We start from the raw sequence: 17,735 nt of genomic DNA on the forward strand, positions 1-17,735 counted from the left end.
ATTAACTCTCTAATTGTGTTCAATGATGAAACTGATGTGAGAATAGATCAGTGGATGCATCCTCACTATTGTAACATTTTTAACACACTTAACAGCGTCATGACGCCAGCGATGTTACATATTCCATGTCTGACATGAGTTTGAGTAGACATGGAACACGCTGTTGAACAGTGAGTGGACACAGTAACACCATATTGTACCTGCTGACATAACGCTCATGTTTTTACTTTGCTGTGAACTTCTGGGGATTCTCCAACATGACTTTTCAACTCTGTCGCCACTGCCTGAAAATGTGCAGCCTGTATTACATACAGTATAAACTACATCTTAAACTCATTTTTAATCCATTTGATCATTTCAAAGTGACTTTTGTGAATGAACTTGCCTATTTGCTATATCATCAACAAGGCATATTAAAACATTACTCCACAGAGATCCAAACATATTTGGCCACTCTATTGTTAACATATTAAGATCTGACCCTTCATCCTGAACTAGTTGAACTAGTCTGTGGTCAGAACACACACATTCATAAACACACAGTGCTATCTGTTTCATACATAAGCAAACAGAGAACATAAAGACATCCTGGGAGTGTTTACTTGTGTGTGTGTGTGTGTGTGTGTGTGTGGGTGTTTCATAATGGGAGCATTTCTCCGGAATGTGCAGCCTGAGACTAACTAATGTGTGACAGGAATTACACTCAAGCCATCCAAGAAGAAAGCTGGCTGATAATAATAGCAGCCACCACTGAATTCCAGTTGCTTTTGGCTGTGGAAGGTAACTCCAGCAGTCACCTTTAAACACTGATAGCTGGAATCTCTCAGCCACTTATCATACAGGTTCCTACATATTTCTATTTCTATACAAATACTATTTATACACTAGTTTAAGAGTGATTTACCTCTTCAAGTTATGACAGTATATGTTCAGTCACTTTATTAACCTATCAATTGATTCTGGTTCCAGTCTGCAGTGTTGGTTGCAATGACATTTCTTCTTTTAGAGATTAAATCAAGTATTTCTGTCTTCTAGAACAAAAAAAAATGTGATGTAATTTTCACTCTCAGAAACCAGCTACTAACTACTAGCTGGTTTCTGTAGGTCATCCTAAAATAGCAATGTAGTTGCTGTACCTGCCTGACTATTGTATCTTTTGAATAGAGATCAGAGTGATTGACAGTAGTTGGTTTACACTCTCTGGATTTGAATGCAGTTTTTGAATATGTGAACGGGGCGTGTTCAACTTGCTTATCAAACTGAATATTTATTTTATATTCCCACACTGATTAGGTATGTCATGTCATGTTGTTTGACGGCTGTTTAAACTGCTGTTGTGCACAGGTGAAACAACAGCTAGTCCTTGTTATGTGAAGTATTCTTATAAATGAGAAAGGGAAATTATGCCATAACAGCAAAAACACAACACAAGTCTAACTGATCAAACTGAGCTTTTAGCTGTGTACAAGTAATACCGCACAGTTTATCAACCTCAACTCATTTCTCAAACAGATTTCAACTATCCGTCCCTTGGATTAAAAACCAAAGGAGCTTCCTGAAACAGTGATACAAATATAAACATGCAACATGAAGCAACAAGCAGACTAGAGCTGCAACCGTTACGTGATTAAATGACCAACTATTAAATCAATTGCCAACTATTTTAATCAGGGTGCAGCATTCACTTTTTTGTCCACCAGCCAAATGATTAATGAATGTTCAAATGTTACCAGCCACTCAATAGATTACTATTGTTATTTTGCCTGGTGAGTGAAGCACATCTACAACCTGCATATTTCACCAGCATGTGTCTGGTGGCTGCTGCCCTGATTTTGATCATCATTTTTTGAGTCATTTTTTAAGAAGAAAATTCTCTGATTGTGATTTCTCAAATGTAGTCTTCTATGACAGTAAACTTTACATCTTTGGGTCGTGGACTGTTGTGGACAAATCAAGACATTTCAGTCACCTTGAGCTTTGAGAAACAAAAACCAAATAAACTAATCAATGAATGGAGAAAATAGTCAGTGGAAGGTGAATCAACAGAATGATGAAGATGTGAGTTAACCATGATATGTGGAAACAACTAAAGCCACCTCTGTAATCAAAACACCTGGTTGATACCAAAACAAGTGTCTACAATATCTGGAGCATTTTCACTTTTAAAGACAATGACAAAAGTCACAAGTACAATGATACAACCAGGGTTTTACAACAACTTATGCTACAGCACAAATTCTACTTGAAAACTCAATTACTTTCTGCACAGACAGGCACACAAGACCTATGTTTGACTTCTAAATGAGACATTTATATAAAGCTTTATACAATTGATCCAGACATTTGGCTTCTTTTTCTTCTTTTGTCTGGACGCCCCTACCCAAAGCACATTTGACCTACTTTCTTGAAACTTTAAAACATATTTCACAGCTGTCAATTACCCTAAAAACTGGAATTTTGAAATGATATATTTTGGCCTCTGCAGTAAGCGAGCTTGTCCGCAACATTTTCCTTTGAAAACCATTGAAATACCCAAATGAATAAAACTCAATTCACTGAATAGCACTACCAACAACTTCATCACAGGACGATGAAGTGCGTTTCCACTGTGTCACTGTGTGTTGCCTTGTGTTTATTAAGTGATCACAGTTTTTTTTATTCAGCTAAATCCGGGCTTGTTTACACATGCTCGATAATGTTACTTCTGCAAATGAGGCCAGAAAAGCAAAAGTCTGGCTGCTTACATGATTGTGCGTATGTGGAGCAGAGAAATCCCCCCGAATAATTCCATTGATTCAACAACATTATTGTGGTCACCAAAAACAGAAGGTATTTATAAATCTTTTTTGCGGACTTTGATGAAGTTTCGCTGGCCTGCTGTACTTAAAGATGAGGATGGAATGACTTATTTTTGTTTGATCATTTTTACATCCATTTTTTTTAATGCTTGCACATATGGTAATGTGTCCGAGCTATTGATAAACACTGAAAATGTAAGTGAAAAAAGTGTGAATCAAAGTGTAGTAAAGGGGGCCTGTTTGGATAATAAGTTGAGTGGAGCAGCTACTTGTATTGTGTGTCTCATCCACATGGGATACAGTGGATACAAACACACACAGCTGTGGGCTACTGCTCGCTCACCACAACACTGCTTACATCAGACCACAATATCACCATTCTAATAGGATACATAAGATCAGCCACAACAGACACTCGCACACACACAGATGTGGGCCAGAGGCTGAGCTCCCAGAGGAAATGAGACATGTAGCTACTGTCACTTTGTGGTAACAGGGGATGGACGAGCACACATGCGGCAGTGAGACGAGAGAGAGAGAGAGGCAAACAGGATGGAAGAAGCAGGGAGGAGACGAGAGCTGGCAGGACGCTGTGGAAACTCTGAGCAACAGCAGGTGTTTCTGTTATTTCTCTAACCTGAGAGTTACACACACAGTGAGGATTTATGGGAATATGGCAAAGTGGTGTCAGAGGTGCAATCGGTCATCATATCGGGGGGCCAGCCAGGGCTCCCAAATGTCTGAACTTTCAGGCTGATGATTTGATATGTTACACCATCAGTGAAACTTCTATCATACTGCACGCTTCGATGCCATACCTGGGAGATATTATTACGTCTGTGAGGCTTTTATTTTTGACAGTGCATCAGAAAGGTGTTGACTCTATTCTGTGTTGATTATGTTAGCCTGCACCTGCACCCCCACCCCTCTAAATCTCTGAGACTGCTTGTAACAATGGACAAACCTGACTGGACTTGATGTGACATGCAGCAACATTTCACCTGTCAGGATACTTTCTATGTCAGTGCTGTAACATGTTCTATGCATGTCATACTGCATACTGGATCATATGTAGAACATGAAGCTTATGTTAGTATAATGTACAATACAGAGTCTTGTCACGTCCTGGTCCCGTCTGTGACGTTCGGTGGATTCGGTCACATGGCGTTCCCTGTGCAAATGTTTTTTCATCTTTTTATCCAAAACACAACTTTGTTATCCAGCAGCAGGTTGCATCTCTACTAGCTACTGTCTGTCTGGCATAATAAACTGTCTGGCTGGGGGTTAAATCCAACATTTCCACAAACTACACTAATCCACTCTGCTCTTCCTGTCCTGTGTTAGCTGTGACAGCAGTAGGAGAAGCCCATGGAGGTATGGAAGCTTGTATGACAGCATGATGGACTAACGTACAGAGTGTTGAGGTCACAGATTGATATTTTGGGACAATGTGCTCTTCATAGGAAAGCTTTGTTTTGTTTTCATGAATTTTGAGCCTTTAATTGACAGCAATAGTAAAGAGATGACAAGAAAGGAGAGAGAGAGAGAGAGAGAGATGGGAACATGCGACAAAGGTCTGCTGCTGGTAGCAAAGCAGAGAAGTTATGAAGGATGTCCAGCTCTACAATCTGCTATCAGACCTGACCTTTTTTATGGATTGGTTTTGGTTTTGTCAACCCATTCCTGATTGTTTATTGTGCCATATAAAAACACTGCAACCACAAGCACAGCAGCCAAGCGAAGCACGGTTCAGCAGTGGAAACACTGACAGTGTGTGTGTGAGCAGAGCTGCTTTGGATTTGAAACATTCTGAGTCGTACTCACACCTCACACAAGTGTTGCTTTTGGTTCAAAACTCTATTTCAGCTCTGTTTGTTTTTGTTTTGTGCAACAAATAAAGACAAACTGTCCAAAATCCTTCCCAGACCTCCACACCACAGGAAAGGTTAACACCAGAGTTTTCCACTCAGTGTTTTACAGTGGAAGTGGGCCACCTTGCCTGAAACAAAGAGCTTCTCAGCTAACATCATAAAAAAACAATATCCAATAAAAAAAAACAGGAGCGGATGTGTTATTTCACACAGTAAAGACATTACAGTTAGTCAATCGATTGTTCAGGATGTCATTTATTAACAGGATTGATCTGAAGATGAGATGAGTGACTACAGGACAATATCAAAAATAATACTCAACACCAGGAAAGCTGTACTGCAGCTACTAGTTGTGATGTTTTAGAGTGTGAACACTGTGAACCTGTATTATGAAGTACAGGATTCAGTGCTGGCAGATACTCACAATGAAAAGGTCTTGGATCTGGCTTAGAGCCTAGAAAAACCTTATCAGGTTCAACCTCAGAATTAACATGATCTTTATTCCAACAAGTAGGAAGAACCTTTAGTATATTAAAGGATAGCTTCACAATTTTTCAAGTGTCTTAAAACAACAGTCAGGTGTCCATATGAACAGTGAAAGAGGTTTTCCTCACTGTAATCATTCCTCCTGTTCATACTGGATATTAAAAGATCTCCTACAAATGTGCTTTCAATGTAAGTGATGGAGGCCAAAATCCACAGTGTGTCCACACAGTCATTTAGTGCAAAAATGCACAAGATTTGGCCACAAGATCTCACACAACGAAATATCATGTAAGATCTCGTGCACAGTGAGATCTCGTGGCCAAATCTGGTTGAACACGGCGGGAGCTGCTCTACTGAAGGCATCGCCAAGCCTAAAGACAAATGTCTGGATTCATTTCACATTTCAAATCCACAGGAAAAGGCATCAAATCCATGTAGGATTTTATCAATCAATATCAGAAACTTTAAATGAAGATTGACTTGAATCAGAAAATTGATTTTTTAAACTCATCCCTACAATTACACCCCCAAATTGCTACAATTAAAATGAAAATCGTACCTCAGATTAATTATTTGTTTCCACCCCCCCTGACAAATGGTTGAAAACACTCCACTCATTAACTAATCAACTTTACTGGAAAAACAAAAATCTAAGAATCTCACTTTCACTATCACAAAATTAAAAATCATAATGTGGCCTAGAAGCACAAAACTTTCTCCACTACTTCTTGTCCAATCAACTACAATCGTTATCCAAATGAACCCAAAAGCAGAATTAGAACAAAATCAATGTAAAACCACCTCAGCTGCAGACCTTCTGTTCAAAATCAATCAAGAAACTGAAAAAAAACAATCAAATCACTAAGTTATCACCAGCAGCATGTAGATACACCCCAGCAACACCCCTGTCCATTTTCCATCATGGTTACAAAAGGGAATAAGTCATCTCTATCATCATTCCAAAACAAACAATTCATATTATTCAATACATTCATCCAGAAGTACAGGATTGAGAAAGACCAGTTCCTCCACTACCCACAACTAAAATCCATCATTGAATCCAAATGAACAAAACTAACAACACAATACAACAAGTTAAGTTATGAGATCATGAAAATGGCAAGAAAAAAAAAAAAATCTCAACACTTATATCCATTTCAGATCCCTCCATAACACCCTGACTTCATCTTCTCTATGACCACTAACACTGATACAATAGGTTACTATAGGTAGCACAGATGATTATTTTCATGCCACTTGGGCCTGCCAACCAGTTACAGTCTCTTTGACCAGCAGTAACTGAGAAGCTCTCCACTATCATGAGCTGCATAATCCCATTGTTCCCATCACTCTGCCTGCTGGGAGATATTTATTAAGTTACCCTGCACCCATTACTCATACACTCTATCGCAAATAATCTTTCATCTTTCGTCATATGACTCACTGCATGAACACATTTCAATAGAGAGAATAACAGTTTACACAAAACAACAATCTATCAGTCTTTAAAGAAGTCTGAAACTCACCCAAAAACCATCACAATACACCCAACCATGCCTACATGCATATCTATCTTATTTATTGATTGATTTTCTTTCTTCATGTAGGTACAACACATCAGTATTTATTTATTAGTAGTGTCACCTTACTTTGCTTTTGCTTTACCATTTGTTTATATAATATTTCTCCTGTCTGCCTTTCTATTCTATTAACATAAATCATGTCACAGTAATTACATATGCACACACACAATCATCTGTTATCATTATCATTACCATTAACATTATTATCACTATTACTACTGTTACTATTATAGCTAGTAATAGCAATGATAGTAGTCATATTACCTTGCCCAGCTTTTGATTTGATTGTTATTACTGTAATTATTATTTATGTTTGTTTGTTTATTTTGTTCAGATCTATTTTGTTTTCACAGTCCACATGTTACTGGTAGTAATATCTGTCTTTGCTTTTGATTGATTCTTATTTTTCCCGCCTCAATAAGAGTAGTAAAACCATATAATGATGAGGACCAAATATTATCCTCAATTTGTTCTTGTTGCTGCTTTTATTTTGACTATTGTTGTTATTATTACAGTTATTGTTATCCTCCTATCTTGGGATGTTTGATGTGTTAACTCCTCCTGCTCTTTCATCTGTGTGATGAGTTATTTGGGATGCTCTCTCTCATGCCTCCACGCACCTTTTTCCTGCCTCTTTCCTGATCGATGATCATGGAGGCTTCGGTGGAAATGGTAAATGAAAGTTTTGACAGCATTTTGGGTGCAAATTCAGGAGGCTTATCTCCGCCCGGTTACAGTCAAATCAAGCGCACCTGCAGAGCAGCCGCCCCACACTGACCTGATATAACAGCAACATGAGTCGCGTGTTTTACCTGCAACACTCGTGTTTTAACGCTGCTGTTCATCGTTAGTGATGTGAAAACGTATGTGTCTACCTCCAGCTAGTCGGTCAAACCACTGAACAACTTAGTTTACTTGCTGCCTGTCAGGGAAGCGGAGCTTCTATGTGTGTGTGTGTGTGTTTGCCTGTCCTTGGCTGCCTGCTCCATTATTACCATTGACAGTGTTTTAAAGGGAGGCTCCACCGTTTCACAAAACCATCTCAAATCGTCTTTCACGGGCCTCTCAGGGGACAAAGCATCAGGGCAGCATAGAGCCACTCAGAGGCCAACATCCACACAAAACTTCATTTCAATCTTTTATCTAATTGATCCATTCAGCTATGCACCATTTGCCAGGCAGTTATCAGAAGGCAGAGCAAGACCTGAGCCAAAACACCGCTCTTCACAGTTGTTCAATCGCATTTCATTCAATCCAAAACAAGTATTGACGGATCGAAACCCAAATCTTTTTAAAGTCACTTATCAAATATTATGTTTACCTGTGATGAGTAAAAAGTAAGGAGTGATGCCAGTATCTAATCACCTTCTGTTGGCAGCCTAATTCATGTTCACTACTTATAGCTACAACCGAGAAGAGCTGCATAATATGTGAAATATTCATTACATGTATCTGACCCATATCTATATTCTTCTATCTGACTTAACCCAAATACTGAAGATTAGATTAAAATTGTATGAATGCCATGATATGAATGAGCGTTTCTTTGCTAATGAAAAAGAGTGAGGAGAGATAAAAGGTTTGATAAGAGAGTAGTTAGCATCGGAGCTTAGCACTGGACTGGCTATCCAAATCCAGCCCAATAACTTTTTAATTATCTGCTTATTGAGACAAAGCCTGTGTTTAGGCTTTAGCTGTATTTGGCTTTGTGTTATGCATATATCTTACTACATTGGTGATGATTTCTTCATTTGATAGTTTTTTTTTGTCTATTAGTATGTTTTCTTTACTTGCAGTGCATCAAGCTCACAGATCCTCCAAATAAAAAAATCCTGCGTTCAAATTCTTACTGAAGTATTAACAGAAAAATAGACTTGACTTATTAATATAGAATTATACATATGAATGGTTGAACTACTTTATACTGTATTCTGGGTAGTTTAATCTATAACAAAGCATCACATTTGTAGAAAAGGATCATATATTTTATAAGTAAAATCTCATTGTTCAAAAAAAAACAGTGAGTACAGCTATCCAATAAGTGTAGTGCAGTAAAATATATCATAGAATATAGTGTAAAATGAGTGCAGCAGTGAAGTAAATGTACTAACATTCCAGCACTGACATTAACACTTATGTCCCAGTTGGTGTTGTAGAGACTTGAGCCTGTTTAGCTGGATGGTTATAGAAACAAGACAGGCAAGGAGACTGGCTATTGAAACAAGGTGCAGGGCCTTAAGCAGGGGAAATTCCACCATATACACCTCCCTGCTCTGTGAATTCCACCTCACACACACACACACACATACACACACACACACACACACATTAAAACACACACACACACACACAAGCAGAGTTACCATATGGCTCCACAGTGTGATTGAATGGCATTGCACATAGTCAATCTGCATAATCACAACAAAGCAGCCGTTTTGTGTGTGTGTGCAGAGAAAGCAACACATCAGTCAAAGCAGCCAACACTCTCACACACACACACACTCTCACACACACACACACACACACACACACACACACACACACACACACACACACTCCTTTTCAAAAGGAGGGGGCCTGTGCGGTAACTTCAGAGGGTTTTTTTTTCCACAGACAAGGGGGTAGGGTGGGAGGTTGCAGAGGGGGAGTCAGATTTCTTTAAAAAAAGACTTGAAAACACAGAGAGAGCGAGAGAGAGAGAGCGAGAGATGGAGAGAGAGAGAGAGAGAGACAGAGAGAGAAAGACAGAGAGAGAGAGAGAGAAAGACAGAGAGAGAGAGAGAGAAAGACAGAGAGAGAGAGAGAAAGAGAGAGAGAGAGCATTCCTCCAGTGTTTTTTGGAGAAAGTCTTCAGTCTGGCTCAGTCATTTATCATTCTCTGTCTTCTCTCTTTCCGAAGGTGAAATGCTGGGTGCTGTTCAGTTTTCAGCTGTTTGGCAGGCTCACTTCTCACTCACTCACACACACACACACACACACACACACACTCATACACACACAACATTGTTTGAAGTAGAGTTTGATCATTGACATTGGTTATTCTATACAGTCCAAATATCCACTCATCTGTCTACTAGAGGAAGGAATCTCTGTCTGTATGTATGTATGTCTACATGTCTATAATAAAGACATACATACATACATATTATATGTATGTATGTACGTATGTATGTATGTCTATAATATAGACATATAAACATACATACATACATATTACATGTATGTATGTATGTCCTTTGTGTATCTCTTCAACCATTCATCTGATTGACTCCACACTTGGCGGGTGTATGTCTGGGAAACAAAGGGAGTGCGGTGTCAAATTTGGTGCAATTTGGAGACACGATACATGTAATATTAATAAACTTTGAATAAACCAGCGATCAGTGAGCCGCTCTGCTCTGTGCAGGGGCAGGGCGGAGCTTCAGGGCTCTGACTCCAGCATGAAGCGTGACACGAGTCAGAGAAAAGTGCTCAAAGAGAAAAGTAGACAGCGAAAACAGAGCTTTTAATCAAGAATTGACACTCTTACCCCATGATTTTACAACATATTTGCTTTATATTTGGTTATGAATTCATCATACTTTACTGTACTCTATATAAGCTTTTTAGATATACCATGATGTTTAATGTCCCTTAGTCTCCATTCATTATCTTTATTGTCAATCACTGTATATACTCTTGTTTGTTTTTTAGTCTCATATTCCTAAATAGTTTAGTTATGTTAACAGGTTTTTTTGTTTGTTTGTTTGTTTGTTTCCTCTTTCTTAATCCTGCTGTGGGGGATTAGGACTTGATTTACTATCTAAAATACTTTTTACTCTTTTATCCACTGAGAGCGTCATTTCTTCATCTGTAGAGTGATTTATTTTTTCCATTGACAGCAGTGTAACTTGTTTCTGTTCACTGCCTCAACGCTCTTCGGTTGGGTGCTGAATATTAGTAAAGTCTGCTTAACTACTTTTGAACCTGCCTCTGGTACAACCTCCTCTACTGCTGTCCAGTGTGACTGACTTTTCAGGGGTTAAATGCAGCAAAATCAGCTAATCTACTGTTGAGTCACAGTCATGTACCAGCATCTCTACCATCCAGTGTGATGACTCTTCAGCTGTCAGCAGCCAGCAGGAGAGATGCTCCTTGCTGCGTTAGCATTCTATAGCTGAACTATGACCAGGATGAACACTTTTTATTTCTCTGACTGTATGGAAATGATCATCTGTAGGCTAAGTTCAGCGTGGGGCGGCCACTCTGCACGAGCACTAGACTGTTCCATAACTGGGCAGAGGAGTGAAAAATATATTATACATATTGTGACCTAGCTTAACCTGGTGACTCAGTAGTCAAGTTGAAAAATTTTGATTCTGGTACAACCCGAGGATTTACTAAACTCAGGTTCAGGTGGGCCCCTGCTGTTTCTAAAGGGTTCATTCCACCAGGCGAGTCTGCGTCACCTTCCAGAGCTGATCGCTGCCTCTCTAGTCAATGCTAGTGATCCAACCAGACACACCACAGCACATTTCAGAAGCTTCCCAGAAGCAGCTCTCAGCTCCGCTCCACTAAACATACACGCCTAGTCTATGTCAAAGCCACATGAAGCTGCACAGAGCAGGTCGAGCTGGGAAAGAAGTCAAACAGCATAGACCATCTGGTCAATTTTCAAATGAAATCACCCTGTGCAGACTCCCGATCATATATCAACAATAAGAAACCATTTAACTACATAACCTATTGCCACCAAATCAACAATATCTGAGCAAGTCAAGAAAATTTGGGCAGTTCAGTTGTGCTGCTACTGCAGTAATTACAGTAGCTTAAAGGTGCTCATTCCGCTTTGACTAGGCTGCTCTAATTACTGTAGTAGCAGTGCAACTGAATTTAAAAGGCGGATGGCTTGACCGCAGTCAAAATGCTCCACTTCTGAAATGTGGAGGACGTGGAATGTGGAGGACGGAACAACCCCGCGTCAGAGATGCAACATGACGCGGACACGCCCCGAGGGATCCAGGCGTGAGTGTTGCGACTGCAACTGAAGTGAGTCCCATCAAACAACATACATCAGACACCTTGTTGACCTGATATTTAACATCACCTGCACCAAATTAACTCTGATTGTCTGAGTGCTTGTGTTTCTTGCCCCTTCAGACATCCATTGTAGTGATGTCACTCTGTTCCCTGATCTCTACAAATATTTTGGTGAGTCCAATGTCATTATTACTGATAGAAAGGATGGAAAAAACTACAAAAACTAGACTCAAGTTGTAATATACCAGATTTATCCTTTAACTCTACTTCCAGTAAATCTACTGCTCTTGTGGAAAAGGTGGAAATGTGGCTTCAGATTCCGACATCAGGTGTTCAGCCTTAGCCTGTGAGCATGTGTGTAATAACAAACAATGAGCAAAATCAGACAACACACACATACATAGGAGAGAGACACACAGGCAGATGTACAATGGAAATGTCTTCACACCCAGCAGCTTTTTCTTTTCAACAGGAGAAAACAAGGCTGAAACGTGAAAAAAAAGCCCTTTGAGGTGGGTCCTTTCACCCTAACAGAGAGAGAGAGAGAGAGAGAGAGAGAGACAGAGAGAGAGAGAGAGAGAGAGAGAGAGAGAGAGAGCAGCCACCCCTTTTCAATTGGTAAGCATTCAGCCAGAAAGCTCAGGCATTCACTGTTTTGTTCTAGTCTTCTCTCTCCTTCTCTTCCTCTCTCTGCTGCTATGAAAATATGTTAACACTAGTAAACTGGTCCAACTCTGCTGACACCACAACAACCACAACATTACTCTGAGGACAACAACCAGGCAGAATCAGAGACTTAATGTTGAGGAGCAAGGGAAATGAAACAAAAAGAAAAACACAACCAATCGAAGAGAGGCGACAAAACAAAAAGAGGAGAAAATAAAAACAAGGAAAAGAAAAGAGTAGAGGAGGGAAATGTGCTTATTAACTTAAAAAAAAAGAGAGACATAGCACATGATATTAACAGAATGAGGGAGAAGGCTTTATAAAGAGCTGTAGATGTCTTGGTGAGAGAGGGGGGAAGGGCAGCAAGAACAACAACCCCCCCCCCCCCCCAGCCCTGCCTCACCTCTCTCAGCTTCTCAGACTGGGGTGTGGACTCCAAATCACATAAGTGAATGTGACTATTTCTTTATTCTCAACAGGGCAATACATGAGCAAAATGTAGAAAATATGTACAGAGAGTGTATAACATGGAGGAATTGTCACGATAAAGAGTTGTAATGCTAGTACACAGCCTACCTTCAGTACAAATTGGACTGCTTTTTAGGTTGGAAAAAGGGAAAATCTTGATCTTGTCATCCAGTGACACTTCAGTAAACTGAACATTCTCAGTTTTTGGCAAAAAACTGAGACTACACAATATTTTTGTCTTTCACAACGGTCACCGTGTCAGATTAGGCAATCATAGTGCCATATGATCTTGCCATGTCTTGGTCGGAAGACTGGCAACACTACAAGTATGACCCTGACCAATCATCATATGCTGCCTTTCACAACCTTGTGTGAGGTCGTTGGGGAGGAGGGTCAAGAACTTGTCAAGCACGGCTACAGAGGCTCTACGTGTGATGCTGACGGTCTTGTGTTCCCAGTGTAGACATGTCCATGAATCTGTTTAGATGCAGATGGAAGACTGAAGCTGCTGCTACAGAGCTACTTCACTACTGTGCAGACATTGTGTATGTTATGGCAATCAGCTTGTCAGTATGCAGCATCCCTCTTTCTCTTCACCATGTTTACATATGTGCACCAGAGATCACTCTGTCATCCTATTGGTCAACATCAAGGAACACGTCATGGGAATTGTCAAACCAGGCAGGAAAATACAAACATTTTTGACATACTGGACTGTTTGTTGGGGTGTTGTGGGGCGTCCCAGACACCACATCACTGCTCTTTGATTATGTCATACTACAAAGGGTAAAGACGCCCGTTTGTCACTCCCTATGTTCATATTCGGGCCCGATGCTGGAAATTTGTCGGTGACAACAAAATCATGTCAAAATCTGGCTGTATTTGTCTAGTCTGATTCCGGCATAACCTGACTTCTGAGGCCAGAAACTCTACTCTACTGTGGCCTCTACTGTCACATAGTGTGACCAATTGACCTACATCACCAACAGCCAGCCCACCATGCCCTGTGATGTTTACAATTTGCCTGTCACACACACACGCGCTTGTGCTTGTAATAACTGTCGTCCAGTTCATGTTTTCATCTTGTTGTGAGTTGTCATAAACACCAAAGCAACATCTTTCATTTCATCATAGCCAAAAACCAGATGCACTTGTAGTGAGAGCACCTCAAAGACAAGTGTGAGATGAGGAGAATCCAACGAGAGAACAACAGGAAAGCAATTAGTCAATAAAGAGAAACTGTTTCCATCATTGATCCATCGTTCATTCCCTGACTCCAGCTTTGTGAATGTGAGGAATTGCTGCTTTTCTTTGTCTTACGTCATAATACATTGGCCAGACAAAGCAAGTCATTTTATCAACCAATGTTTCTCACATACACATACAATATATTTGCCCATAGCTTTCTCTTTTGCACCACACCAATAACATAACACACTACATACCACATAATACATAAGTGTCAGTGATTAGCACACCTTCAACCAGAGAAGAAATGAAACAGACTCTTAACAATAGATCATAAAAAAATCTAAAGCATTTGGAGCCTTTCAACTAGTTTTGAGACAATTGATTTGGTCAGATGCAGCAAAGTGAAAACAGGTGACACGAGGATGTGTGTGAGCACGGTGCAGCTCCTCCTGTTCAAAAACAATCAGAATACAGACAAAGACTCTTCTGCTGGTCCTACAGTGGATGTTATTGTCATATGGATTTGAATGACAGGTTCCATCCAGATATTGCTCCAGTTGACATATGTATGCTTATCTGCATGGGACTGAAAGCACTGAATCACACTGAAGTGTTAATTTTGAAAAAGACTTCTTTCATCAAGTAACATATTCATCATGTCAGATTGAACAAAAACACAAAAAGTTCAATGTTTAGCAATTGGCCACTTGGCAGTGTGTGCAGAGGTTAAAAAAAATCTTGTGTCTGTAGAAAAAATACAAATGAGCACAAGAGGTCAAACCATACACAACCAGACCAGACAAGAATGAGACAGACCAGATCCCATCAGACTAGTACAGCCCAGAATGACCAGACTAGACCAGATGACAACAATCTAACACAATGGTGCGTAAGTCTATCCAGCTATTGCATAACTCCACATTCCCCTGCTTGGATCACTATTAAAACGCACATGCACATCCAACTCCGCCTCATTCCATCTCATCTTTTTCTGATTTCTGCCTTTTCCCCCTCTGTCTGTCTCTCCCTCCCTGCTGAGGAGCTGCTGAAACCATACATTGATGTTGTACAGACTGCTGTTGGACGTACCTCTATCTTGTCAGTTTTGGCGTCTCCCCAGTATAGTTTTCCCGCAGCGTAATCGATGGCCAGTCCGTTGGGCCAGCCCAGAGAGCTGTTGAGCAGGACCAGCCGCTCCGTTCCATCCAGGTTGGCCCGCTCAATCTTCGGATGCTCACCCCAGTCTGTCCAGTACATGTAGCTGACAAAGACGGAGGCAAAGATACAGGTTGGAGCTTTATCCCAGTCAGAGGGCAAATCACCATTTCATACATTTCCTAACTGATGAGTAGCATAGATTCTATCTAGTGCTGGGATGCAGGGTCATAGCTAGTCTCTAAAATCTATTCAACACTGTAAATGTTAATATTTATTGGTCTTTTATTTCCCAAGATGATCATCTCAATGCTACAGAAAAGTCTTCTTCACACTACCTTTTTTCGGGGCCAAAAAGTAGTCAAAACTTTGGTTGGTATATTTATTCAAAACCAAATATATCAAGTCTAAAAAATTCCAAACAGCCAATAAAATATCCACTAACTATTGGTTTTTAAATGATAAAAACCCTCCTATGATAGCTGCATCATTTGACATACACACACACTAACACCTACCCATTAACAGGGTCTAGGACGATGGCTCTGGGTTCATCCAGGTTCTCAGAAATCAAAATTTTCCGAGAGGTTCCATTCAGCCTGGTAACCTGCAAACACAATTCACTGTTAAAATACTGAAAACTTACAGTACAACATTGTTTACACTCATCCAATTACCACACAAATCACTCATGGCTACAAGATTTCCACCGCACAGCTTCTGAATCATGACTTGAGCATTGATTACCATGGCAACAAGCTTTATACAATCATTCTACAAAAAAATCAACTTGTAATGTAAGAGTCAGATGTACCTCAATCCGATCAGTTCCAGTGTCAGTCCAGTACAGGTTTCTGGCCACCCAGTCTACAGCAATGCCATCTGGGTGGTTGATCTCCGTGGTAACCAGCACCATGGCATTGCTGCCATCGATGTGGGATCGTCGAATGGCCCGGACTTCATCATCTGTCCAGTAGACGTAACCTTCCACCGGGTCATAGTCTATGGCTATGGCATGGCGGATGTCGTCGACCTGCATTTGCAAACATTAAAATGATGAATATACGAGAGGACGAAAAGTCAGGTCAGGACAGATGAGTGTGTTTGCATGTGTGTTACCTGCAGTACGATGTCGGTGAAGTCTGGCAGGTCCAGAGAGATTCTCCTCAGGTCAGTTCGTCGAGCCAGCAGCAAAACCTGCTCTGCTCCTAAAAAACCACACAGATAATAGGCTATAGGATCTTTTTCAAATATATATTTTATTATTTCATGGACCGCTTGCAATTACACTAGGGGTCCGCAGACCTTCAATTGAGAAACGATACAACACCACCACAAACTACAGCCCATACCATGGAGTTGAATCAATACCTATCTGACACCGTTTCAGCAACAACCAAACATAAGCCTCACAAAGGTACAACTGCACCATTCTGTAAGAGTATTTGGCTGCACTTACAACGAACAATTGATTATCCAGGGCAAGACATTTGTAAATCCAACCTGATAAAATGTCTTACAGTTTGAAAAGTTAAATAATAGTTAGGTCTGGAATCAGATAAGCTACAAAACCCCTTGGGTGTACACTGCGGTTGAGAAAAGCGGTTTGGGTTTTGGGTCAGTCTGTAGGAAAATTTGAGGAGAATCGATCTTTCACAACCAACATAAATACCACATACTGTATACAGATGATCCAGCACAAACATCTATGAACATGACACTCAATCTAATGAAGCTTAACAACAGGATGATGAAATAATATCATGTACAGTAAGACAAAATCAAGACACATTTACTTCCTATTTGTTCCGTTTTTATTCGTCAAAAGTCATGCATGTAACATCATATTTTCAATGATGGTGATATAGTGAGGTGTAACACTATTGTTCTTTAAAGAAAGCCCTGCTAGCCAATAAGAGAATTGAAGATGAACGTACAGATACAGTTACTCAGACAATCATAACAGATGAAGTAGTCTGGGCTTGAAACTAAGTGGCATACACCCTGTACATTTTCTCCGCTGTTCAGTCAGCACTCTTCTAAATTTGACAAAAAGCAGACATCTTTCCTCTCATTGGGAAAATTGTACATTTCTCCAAAGCTTGTGTCAATTAAGTATAGATATCAAGGCACCATCCAGCAGATCCAAATATAAGTACTTGGTATCTGGATTAGAGCCAAACCCCACAGTCCAATATCAATCTATCTGTGGTGAAAAAAGATTTCAAGCCAGAGCCAAGCTCTACTATTATCACTTTCTTGCTCCAACCAGTCTGGAAAACAAAGGGCTCTGTTGTCCTGAGGGATCCTCCACTGTGTTAAGCTGTTGGTTCAGATTTAACAGGAGCCAAACTCACCTCATGGGAGACAATTAACTGTTTTCCTTTGTCTCTCACACCTCTGACTCTGAGGAGCTCAAATTTAAAGCAGTTCAATGTGTATTTCTTTCTATATCCCCAGCCTTTCTTTCTTAGTCTTTGTCCCACATTTCAAATCAC

General features: G+C 40.2%; 1 protein-coding gene across 1 annotated transcript in view; it reads right to left on the reverse strand.

Annotated features, from left to right (window-relative positions):
* Nucleotides 1–17,735, reverse strand: part of lrp5 (low density lipoprotein receptor-related protein 5) — a 72,053-nt gene that overhangs the window by 24,275 nt on the left and 30,043 nt on the right. The window contains exons 8-11 of the mRNA XM_044356483.1: nucleotides 16,357–16,445; nucleotides 16,052–16,270; nucleotides 15,756–15,844; nucleotides 15,172–15,343 (exon numbers count right to left, since the gene is read on the reverse strand). Coding sequence (XP_044212418.1) covers nucleotides 15,172–15,343; nucleotides 15,756–15,844; nucleotides 16,052–16,270; nucleotides 16,357–16,445 — 569 coding nt within the window. The remainder of the gene's footprint in view (nucleotides 1–15,171; nucleotides 15,344–15,755; nucleotides 15,845–16,051; nucleotides 16,271–16,356; nucleotides 16,446–17,735) is intronic.

The sequence above is a fragment of the Thunnus albacares genome, chromosome 7, assembly GCF_914725855.1.
Source record: "Thunnus albacares chromosome 7, fThuAlb1.1, whole genome shotgun sequence".
In the NCBI taxonomy this organism is placed as follows: Eukaryota; Metazoa; Chordata; class Actinopteri; order Scombriformes; family Scombridae; genus Thunnus; species Thunnus albacares.